The sequence below is a fragment of the Natrix helvetica genome (genome assembly GCF_964273705.1).
Source record: "Natrix helvetica genome assembly, chromosome: 5".
NCBI lineage: Eukaryota > Metazoa > Chordata > Lepidosauria > Squamata > Natricidae > Natrix > Natrix helvetica.
In genome coordinates, this window is record NC_138551.1 from 2,915,799 (window position 1) to 2,926,407 (window position 10,609).

Here is a 10,609-nt window from a genome sequence, read left to right on the forward strand (position 1 = left end):
CACGTCTCCCTTTCCTGTTTCTCTCGTTTCAGTGGACAGGCCCGTCAGGGTTTACGCCGATGGGATTTTTGACCTCTTCCACTCTGGACACGCCCGGGCCCTCATGCAAGCCAAGAGCCTCTTCCCCAACACCTACCTCATTGTCGGAGGTAAGGGAGGAAGCCTGGAGTTGGGGCCCTTGGGAAGGAGCCCAGAGGAGGAGCCTCTGGTCCCCGGCTAAGAAGGTTTTCCCGGGGACCCCTTGGAAGGAGACCTTGGGCGAGAAGGCGTTAGGTGGGGGGGGAGAAGGGGGGGAGGACCCTGGAAGGACCGGAGGGGGAGAGGGAATGGTTTCAAGGAAGGGCCGCATCTTGCAGTCTGCAGCGACGAGCTGACGCACAACCTCAAGGGCTTCACGGTCATGAACGATGCTGAGCGCTACGACGCCGTGCAGCACTGCCGCTACGTGGACGAGGTGGTGAGGAACGCGCCCTGGACCCTCAGCCCGGAGTTCTTGGCGGAGCACAGGGTAAGGGGAGCGGGAGAGCGCCTGCGTTACGAGGGATCGACCGAGGCCTTGGCGGGAACCGACCTGGGAGCCTTTCCGCCTGGCCCAGGTGCGGGGGGGGGGGCTACCAACGAGGTTGAAGCAACGATCAAAAGTTTAAAACTTTAGTAGCATCTTCCCTCCTCCCTCCTTTCCTTCTCAATTTCTTTTCCTTCCTTCCTCAGTTTCTTTTCCTTCTTTTCATCCTTCCTCCCTCCCCCCGTCTTTCCTTCTTAATTTATTTTCCGTCCATCTCAATTTCCTTTCCTTCTCAATTTTCCTTCTTTTCTTCCTTCTTTCTCAATTTCCCTCTGTTCCTTCCTTCTCAATTTCCTTTCCTTCCTTCTTAATTTTCCTTCCTTCCTTCCTTCCTTCCTTCCTTCCTTCTCAACTTCCCTTCCTTCCTTCTCAATTTGACTTCCTTCCTTCCTCCCTCCCCCTTCTTTCCTTCTCAATTTCTTTTTCTTCCTTCTCAATTTCCTTTCCTTCCTTCCTTCTTAATTTTCCTTTCTTCCTTCTCAACTTCCCTTCCTTCCTTCTCAATTTTCCTTCCTTCCTTCCTTCCTTCCTTCCTTCCTTCCTTCCTTCCTTCTGCAGTTCTTCTAGGATAGCAATGCCGTTAAGTGTGGCCCTTCGGCCTAAGCCACACACTCTCTGCCCCAAGCATCACCTTCTCTCCCTCAAAAACTTTCCTTTCTGCAGATCGACTTTGTTGCCCACGATGACATCCCCTACTCCTCGGCCGGCAGTGACGACGTCTACAAACACATAAAAGAAGCAGGTGGGTTGCTTCCCTGTAGAATCTCCTCCAGACTCTGCCTCCTCTTCTCCGTACTCAGCAGCTCCGCCCTGAGGGAGTCCTGGGTGCTCTCTGAGCTTGGTTGTTTTCTTGCAGACATTTCATGACCAGGCTAAGTAACATCATCAGTGTTAGAAGAGATGGGTTCGCATAGAGGAGAACGAGGGGGAGAGGGAAGAGGAGGAGGACTGTGGGGTCCTTGGTGCTCTCTGAGCTTGGTTCTTGCAGACGTCTTATGACCCAAGTAGGTAGTGTCATCAGGGCTAGGAGGGTGGGGGTTTTGTGGAGAGGAGGAAGAAGGAGAAGGAGAAGAATTTTAATTTAATTTAATTTAATTTAATGCTTCTAGACCGCCCCCTCTCCCAAAAGGGACTCGGGGCGGTGTACAGTTCATACAAAATATATCAGATACAATAAAATTAAGTATGTACAGTTGACAGTTGACATGGAGGAGGTTAAAATGCCATTAAAAGAACTGTACAAAGCAGATTAAAATAAGTTCAAACCCCTAAAAACAAATACAGTGAATTAAAAAACCCCTAAAATAACCAGATATAGTGCGTTTGCCAGGAGGGACAGTTGAATTATGCCAGGCCTGCTAATCGGAACAGGTGAGTCTTCAGTTTTTGCCGGAAGGAGCGGAGGTCAGAAGTGGTTCTAATGTCGGGGGGGAGGTCATTCCAGAGGGTTGGGCCCATCACAGAGAAGGCCCTACTCCTCGGTGTCGCCCGCCGGCATTGTCCAGTGGATGGCACCAGGAGAAGTCCCTCCCTGTGTGAGCGTATTGGCCGCAGGGATGTATGTGGGAGGATGCGATCCCGCAAGTAACTAGGTCCCGTGCCATGGAGCGCTTTAAAGATGGTAATCAGCACCTTGAAACGCACCCGGAAAACCACAGGTAGCCAATGCAGCTCGCGCAGGAGAGGTGTTACGTGGGAGTACCTTGTACTCCCCATCACAGCCCGCGCGGCTGCGTTCTGAACTAACTGCAGTCTCCGGGCGCGTCCCAAGGGCAGCCCCATGTAGAGAGCGTTGCAGTAATCCAGGCGGGACGTCACCAGCGCATGAGTGACCGTGCGTAGGGCATCCCGGTCCAGTAGGGGGCGCAATTGGCACACCAGGCGAACCTGGTGGAACGCCCCCCTTGCCACGGCCGCCACATGGTCATCCATTGACAGCCGGGCATCAAGGAGGACGCCCAAATTGCGCGCCCGTTCCACAGGGGGCAATTGCTCGCCCCCTATGGCCAGCGATGGAATCAGCTGGCTGAATCGAGGTGCCGGTAGCCACAGCCACTCAGTCTTGGAGGGGTTGAGTTTAAGTCTGTTGTCCCCCATCCAGACCCCGACGGCCTCCAAACACCGGGACATCACTTCGACAGCCTCGTTGGGGTGGCTTGGGCTTGAGATGTACAACTGAGTATCATCAGCGTAGAGGTGATACTCAACCCCAAAACCACGGATGATCTCACCCAGCGGCTTTACATATGTGTTGAACAGGAGAGGCGAGAGGACCGACCCCTGTGGCACTCCACAAGTGAGTGGCCTCGGGGTCGACCTCTGTCCCCCTGTCAACACACATTGCCTCCGGTCGGAGAGGTAGGAGCCGAACCACCGCAAAACGGTACCTCCGACTCCCATCCCCTCCAACCGGCGCAATAGGATACCATGGTCGATGGTATCAAAAGCCGCCGAGAGGTCTAATAGGACCAGGATAGAGGAACAACCTCTATCTCTGGCCCTCCAGAGATCATCAACCGACGCGACCAAGGCTGTCTCCGTGCTGTGCCCGGGTCGGAAGCCGGACTGGCGTGAGTCTAGATAATCGGATTCGTCAAGGTGTCGTGGAAATTGCTGCGCCACCACATTCTCAACAACCTTCGCTAGAAACGGAAGGTTGGAGACTGGACGATAGTTAGCTAGCTCCATTGGGTCGAGTGAAGGCCTCTTAAGTAAGGGCCTCACCACCGCCTCTTTCAAGGCGGTTGGTAAGGATCCCTCACCCAATGAGGCATTCACCAGGCCCAGAAGCCAGCCTCAGGTCACCTCCCAAGATGCCGGTACCAACCAGGAGGGACACGGGTCCATTAAACATGTGGTGGGTCGCAGCCATCCACGCAACCTATCTAAATCCTCGGGGGCAACAGAATCAAACTCCTCCCAGGATGGTCTCACAAGACTCGCTGTTGGCGGCTCGTCTGGTCCACTGAGTGGGGCCCATCCGCTCCGGATCTGAGCGACTTTGTCCTGCAGATATTCCCCAAATTCCTCTGCTCTGCCCTGTAAAGGTGCCCCCTGCGTCCCCTGTGACAAGAGGGAGCGGGTCACCCTAAACAGGGCGGCAGGGCGGTTATCCGCGGACGCAATAAGAGCAGCACAATGTCTACGTTTGGCCGCTCTTAATGCCACCAGGTAGGTCCGTAAATAGGCTCTTACCTGTGTTCGATCAGATTCGGAGCGTGAGGACCTCCACCTGCTCTCTAGACGTCTCCTGTGACGCTTCATCACCCTCAGGTCCTCGGTGAACCAAGGAGCCCGGGTGGGTCGCTGCCGCAGGAGAGGTCGCAAAGGCGCAATCCGGTCCAAGGCCCCAGCCGTCGCCCTATTCCAGGCGGCCGCTAGGTCCTCCGACCGAGCGCGGGTCAGGGCTACAGGTAATGGCCCAAGCTCCGTCTGGAACCTATCCGGCTCCATCAGGCGCTTGGGGCGGTACCAGCGTGAACCGTCTGGTCCCGCCTCCTCGCGGTGGGGGGTAGCGCCAGGGAAGTCAAGCCGGAGACATGAGTGATCTGACCATGACAGGGGCGTAATCTCTAAATCCCCTATTCCCAGATCACTCGTCCACTGCTCAGATACAAAAACAAGGTCCAATGTGTGGCCACCTTCGTGTGTGGGCCCCTGAATTAACTGGGTCAGGCCCATGGCTGTCATGGAAGCCATGAACTCCCGAGCTACCTCAGATGCTGCTCCCGTCGACGGCAGGTTGAAATCCCCCATGACCATGAGCCTGGGGATCTCAACCGCTGTCTCCGAGATCAGCTCGAGGAGCTCGGGCAGGGCTGCTGATGTATAGCGAGGAGCCAAGTATACAATCAGCAAACCCAACTACCTCCGTGGGCCCCATTTCACACCAAGGGACTCACACCCGGATATCTGAGGAACAGTGAACTCCCTCGACGACAATTGTGGGGTCCTTGGTGCTCTCTGAGCTTGGCGGTTTCCTTGCAGACGTTTCATGACCCAACTAGGGAACATCATCAGTGATACAAGGAAGTGGGGTGCGAGGAAGAGGAAGAGGGGGACTGTGGGGGTGCTCTCTGAGCTGGGTGGGCTTTTTGCAGACGTCTCATGACCCAGCTTGGTAACATCATCCATGCTGGGGGTGGGGTTGTTCTCTGTTGACGTTTGTGTGGCTTTCCCGTCTGTGTCGATGGGAACCTTGTTGGGGATTCCTTTGGACCTTCCCCCCCCTCCCCCCCCGTGACATTCCCTGCAAAGCTCCGGCTGTGAGCCTCGTGGGGGGGGGTCTGACCGCCTCCTCCCCTCCTTTGCCCCCCCCCCCAGGGATGTTTGCCCCCACGCAGAGGACCGAAGGCATTTCCACCTCGGATATCATCACCCGCATCGTCCGGGACTACGACGTCTACGCCCGGCGGAATCTGCAGCGAGGCTACACGGCCAAGGAGCTCAACGTCAGCTTCATCAACGTGAGTTGGGCGGGCGTTTGGATGGTCATCTCCCCTGGCCGGAGATGGCCGGAGGGAGGCTCACCACCCCTCTCGGTTTGGGGGGAAAAGAGGGAAGAGGAAACGGAGATCCTGGAACTCTTTTGAGAGAGAGAAATTGGGTTTTCTTGCGTCCGGTGTCCCAAAGGGGCCTGTTTTTTTGCAAGAGACAACTGGACTTTACAGTTTTGTTTGTTTGTTTCTTTTGAAGACGTTTCGCTTCTCATCCAAGAAGCTTCTTCAGCTCTGATCCCCGGATGGTGGGGAAGGGGAGGGTTTATGTTCCTTGCAGAGAGCTGGTCATTTGCCTCCTTTGAGAGGGTCACTGAGGCCACTTGGAAGTTTGTCTGTGTCCCCAGGATTACCTGCAAGGGAGGGAGGGAGGGAAGGAAGGAGAGATGGAAAAAGAGGAAGGAAGGAAGGAAGGAAGGAAGGAAGGAAGGAAGGAGATGGGAATGAGAAGAAGGGAAGGAGAGAGGCAGGGGGAGGAAGGAAGCAGATGGGAAGGAGAGAGGGAAGGAAGGAAAAAAGGAAGAAAGGGGATGGGAGGGAGAAGAAGGGAAGGAGAGAGGCAGGGGAAGGAAGGAAGGAAGGAAGGAAGGAAGGAAGGAAGGAAGGAAGGAAGGAAGGAAGGAAGGAAGGAAGGAAGGAAGGAAGGAAGGAAGGGCAATAAGTGGAAACTCCTCAGAGGGAGTTGAAGCTAGATTTAAGGAGGAATTTCCTGACAGTGAGAAGAATAAACCAGCGGAACTGCTTGCCACCAGAAGTTGTGAATGCTCCATCCCTGGAGGCTTTCAAGAAGAGACTGAAATGGTGTAGGGTCTCCTGCCTGAACGGGGGGCTGGGCTAGAAGACCTCCGAGGTCCCTTCCAGCCCTAGGATTCTAGGCTCTATAGGGGGCCCTCTTCTCTGCCGCCTCCTCCTCCTTCTCCACCTCATATTTCCCCCAAACCCCAAGTAGAAGTCGCCATCATTCAAATAAAGGCCATTCTTTCGTCCCTTCTAGTCCATGTGTCTGAGCTCAACCCCCCCCCCAGCCCCCAGCCCCAGGCCAGGGAGAACGGAGCCCCTTCATGCGGCACAATCCTTTCCTCCTCCCCGCCCCAAAAGAAGGGGTGGCGCTCAGCTGACCCTCCCTCTCTCCCCCGCCCACCTCGGTAACCTTGCTGACCCCCCTCTTGTTCTCTCCCCCCCCCAAACTGCTGCAGGAGAAGAAGTACCACTTGCAGGAGAGGGTGGACAAGGTGAAGAAGCGGGTGAAGGACGTGGAGGAGAAATCAAAGGAATTTGTCCAGAAAGTGGAAGAGAAAAGCATCGACCTCATCCAGAAGTGGGAGGAGAAATCGCGGGAATTCATCGGCAACTTCTTGGAGATGTTTGGCCCCGAAGGCGCCTTGGTAATTTGTGTGTCTCGTCTCTGTGTCTGTGTGTGTGTGTGTGTTTTCGGCCCCAAAGGCACCTTGGTAATGTGTGTGTGTGTGTGTGTGTGTGTGTGTGTGTGTGTGTGTGTGTGTGTAAATTCCAGCTCCCATTCCTGTCCGGTCTCCGGATTTAATGACTTTTTCTCCCATCCTGTCTGATTTCGGTGTGTGAGGCAGTCCTCGACTTATAACCGTTCGTTTGGTGACCGAAATTACAGCAGCACGGGGGGACGGGGACGACTTTTCCCTGTTCCTCACACTTACGACCATTTTCTCCATTTTGCTCCTTTCTGGAAAAGGAAGTCGAGCGTCTGCGCAGATTCTCGTTTATTCCAGGCCACGGTTGTCCCTAAAGGTCTCCTGTTTTTTTTTTCAAGAGGCAACTGGACTTTCTGGTTTTTCTTTCGAAGACATTTCGCTTCTCCTCTCAAGAAGCTTCTTCAGCTCTGACTGGACGCTCCTCAACCATCATGGTTCTAGCCAAGGTCCCTCCACTGCAGGACGAAGGCCTCTTATACGCAGGTCACCGGCCCAGACAGTCGTGAGCTCGCTTTCGCCAATCTGTTCTGACCCAGGCTTCCTTAACAAGCACAAGGGAGCAAAGCCCCTTTTACTTACACGACTGTGGATTCCTTTCACTCACAGTCCGCAAGGCTTGGCAAAGAGTCTTTCATAGGAATATTCATCCACACGCACCTTATCTCGCTTGGAGAGCTGCCAGATAGCTAGTTTCCAAACACAGGGCAAGGCAAAACTTGGCACAGGGTCTCTTATAGTCACAAAAAGAAGTTTCCACTCTTGACACGACCGAAGGAACGAATTGTTTCCTGCAAAAGCCCCCTCCCCATTTGCCCCTTTTTTGTTTCCTCTGGGAGGGGCCAATCACCTCCAAGGTGTGGCTTTACTCCCAAGTCGACCCTGCTTTCTTAGTTGTCCTCGTCTTCTGGCAGCTCTGCGCATGCGCACACTGGGAACAGGCCCCAGCTGTTCCTCTCCCTCACTGCTGTCTAGCTGCCTCTCTGTCTCCGACGCAGAGGCCTCGTCTGAGCTTCCCTAGGTCCCCAGGACTGTCCCCTGTTCCTCCCCAACCTCCTCACTCTCCGACTCTGCTGCCAGATCCACTGGCCACCGGCAAGCTACAATACAATTGGGCCCGCCATACTTTCTGATGCCCGTCCGTCCGTCTCATTTTTAGGCCTCTCTTGTGAACGCTTTTGATGAAGATCAATCTCTAACTAAACACAAATGACATAAAAGAATATGAATCCTTCTCTTCCCCCACCATTCAGTCGGAACCGAGGGAGCTTCTCGGAGGAGAAGCAAAACGTTTTCAGGGGGGATGGAAGGAAATCAAGTAAGTCCAGCTGCCTTGTGGAAAAAAACACCTTTGGGGCAATCACGGCATTTCTTAAAAGTCGGTAACACCGCCGTTAAGCGAATCTGGCTTCCTTAATGACCTTCCTGCTCAAAATCCCATGACCCCCGGGGACACTGCCCCCGTCATAAATGTGAGTCGGTTGCCAAGCGTCTGAATTCTGATCACGCAACCTTGCCTAATTCCCCTCCTCTGTTCTGCAAGATCTAGAATCCCGATCTAGGGTTGAGGAAAAGCTATTCCGTACCTTTGCCCAAGAGGATTGTGGGAAATACCTGCAGAGGATTCTGGGAATTACCAGAATCTGAATGCAACTTACGGAGGAGATGATTCAGGTGGCGGAAATATTAAGTGTGAAAAATGGTCATAAGTCACTTTTTTTGTGTGTGTCGTTGGAACTTCGATGGTCGTAAGTGGTTTTTGTCATGGCAACCTAGTCTCCCCAATTATGGGATGGAGCATACTGCTTCCGTAGTATGCTCCATCCCATATCTGAGTAGATCATGTTGCCCTGATAAAAACACGTAATCTTTCACCTGGTATAGACGACAAAGCGAGGAGAACCTGTGGCTTAGAGGTTAATACATCTGCTCCTAATATGTTAGTGACCCGAGTTTGAAACCCAGAAGGGTATGGTTACCTGACGAGAGCTCAATAGCTTGAAATAGATGTGTACTGAAGTAAAGCTAAAGGTTCCCCTCGCACATCTGTGCTAGCCGTTCCCGACTCAAGGAGGCGATGCTCATCTCTGTTTCAAAGCCGAAGAGCCAGCGCTGGCCGAAGACATCTCCATGGTCATGTGGCCGGCATGACTCAATGCCGAAGGCACATGGAACACTGTTCCCTTCCCACCAAAAGTGGTCCCTATTTTTCTACTTGCATTTTTTTCTGTGCTTTCGAACTGCTAGGTTGGCGGAAGCTGGGACAAGTAATGGGAGCTCACTCGGTTACGCGGCCCTAGGGATTCGAACCGCCAAACTGCCGACCCTTCTGATCGACAAGCTCAGCGTCTGAGGCACCCTTACACCTGTACTCGTCTCCCTTTATTTCTTTGTCGGGAAAAGATTGATTTAACACAATGGTCATAACTTGAGGACTACCTGTATCCGTTTGGAAATTGCCTTTTTTTTTTAATTGCTCTCTTTCTTCGTCTTCTTTCCTCCTTTTCCAGAAGCACATGCTGAAAGAAGGGAAGGGGCGCATGCTGCAGGCCATCAGCCCCAAGCAAAGTCCCAGCAGTAGCCCCACCCACGACCGCTCGCCCTCGCCCTCCTTCCGCTGGCCTTTCACCGCCCGGACGCCCCCCCTGTCTCCAGCCGGCATCCCCCGGAACAAGTCGACAACCAGCTACGACATCAGCGAGGATGAAGAGGACTGAGCCTGCCTCGGGAGACGGCGGCAGCGGGGGGTGGGGGGGGGCTTACGGAAGCCACGAGCCACTTGGGGAGACCCCGAGAACTTTTGCCGGGCTCCCCAGATTCCAAAGCTGAGATGGTCGCACCGCCCGAGATGTCTTCTCTCCACAACCTCTGGGAGCTGGCACAAGCCGTAGCATTTTCCTTCTTTTTATTTTTATTTTTCTCCTCTCCGTTCCCCGGTTATTTCTCGCCCCGAACGGAGGGGAAACGGCGACTCTTCTTTTAAAAACAAACCTTTTATTTTTGCCGGGAGCCCGAACGCCTCACATTTGGAGACGGTGAGGATTGAGGACCTCTCTTTTCTCGTCCAGCTTCTCATCCTTAACGTCGCCATCTCCGTTTCCCCCGTCGGGCCTGCAGGGTGTAGAGGCCCTTCAAGTGGGAGAACCGGGGTGCCGGGGGGGGAGGGGGAGGGGGGGAAAGGAAGAAGCTGCAAAAATGCCACTCCCCACGGCTAGGGGGAAGGAGAGAGAGCATCGTCTCGCAGCCTCCCCATGTCTCTAGTCCTCAAGAGAGAAAGCGGAGAGGCGATGCAAAGTGAAATGTTGCTTCGGGGTTTCCCCAAGAAACTCACACCTGGGTTTCACGCTCCCTGCTCTTCCTGTGTGCGTGCCCCCCCCCCAAAAAAGTGAAAGCTGACTTTTTTCGCTTCCTTTTGCAATGTCCTGCAAGGGGGCCAGAGCTGCAGGTGCTCAGAGACAAGCGGGGGGGGGGGGGAGAGCGGCAAACTTCTGTCCCGACTCAGCCAAGAGTTTCCAGATTGTTGTTGTGGGTCTTTGGGGATGGCACATCCGTTGCACTTAAAAAGCCGCCAACAGACACGGAAAACGGCCCCATTTTCGCCCAACGGAGCCCGCTGGCTCTTGGTCCCATCGCGCTCCCCCCCCCCTCCAAGCTATTTTGCAAAGTGCCATTGCTCATTTCAGTAGTTTTTTGCCTTTGCGTGTCCTGTCCCATTGCGGGGGGGGGGGAAGCCACCGGTGGTCTCTGCAGGCGGCTGGTCTTAGCGCCCGCCTTTTTACCCTGAAAGGCGCTCAGACTTCTCGGCGCCCCACGCTGTCAAGAACCGGCCTGGTTTCTGCCCCGCGGCTGAAGGAAGGAAGCCCCGTCAGGCAGTGCCCCGAGCTGAGGTGGGTGCAGCGTCATCCCCTGGGCCCCCGATTGCAGGATTTGGAGTGGGCGCCTGGCAATCCCCTCCCCCCTGCCCCACTCCTCTGGAGAACGCCGGGCAACATCTGGGCATCGGCAGTTGCCCATTTGTCCTGGTACAGCGCCCGTTCGTTAGGAACCCACTTCTCGTTGGCTGTTGTTCTTAACCCTATAATAAATGTTCGGGTTTGACGGAA

The 10,609-nt window shown here is 54.5% G+C and overlaps 1 protein-coding gene across 2 annotated transcripts in view; it reads left to right on the forward strand.

Moving 5' to 3' along the window:
• The window catches only part of PCYT1A (phosphate cytidylyltransferase 1A, choline), a 43,661-nt gene extending 33,052 nt beyond the window's left edge, over positions 1-10,609 (forward strand). For both annotated transcript variants that reach the window (XM_081956131.1, XM_081956130.1), the window contains 6 exons: positions 33-149; positions 357-508; positions 1,229-1,307; positions 4,889-5,031; positions 6,258-6,446; positions 9,017-10,609. In XM_081956131.1, the coding sequence (XP_081812257.1) occupies positions 33-149; positions 357-508; positions 1,229-1,307; positions 4,889-5,031; positions 6,258-6,446; positions 9,017-9,223 (887 nt within the window). In that variant the 3' untranslated portion in view covers positions 9,224-10,609. The remainder of the gene's footprint in view (positions 1-32; positions 150-356; positions 509-1,228; positions 1,308-4,888; positions 5,032-6,257; positions 6,447-9,016) is intronic.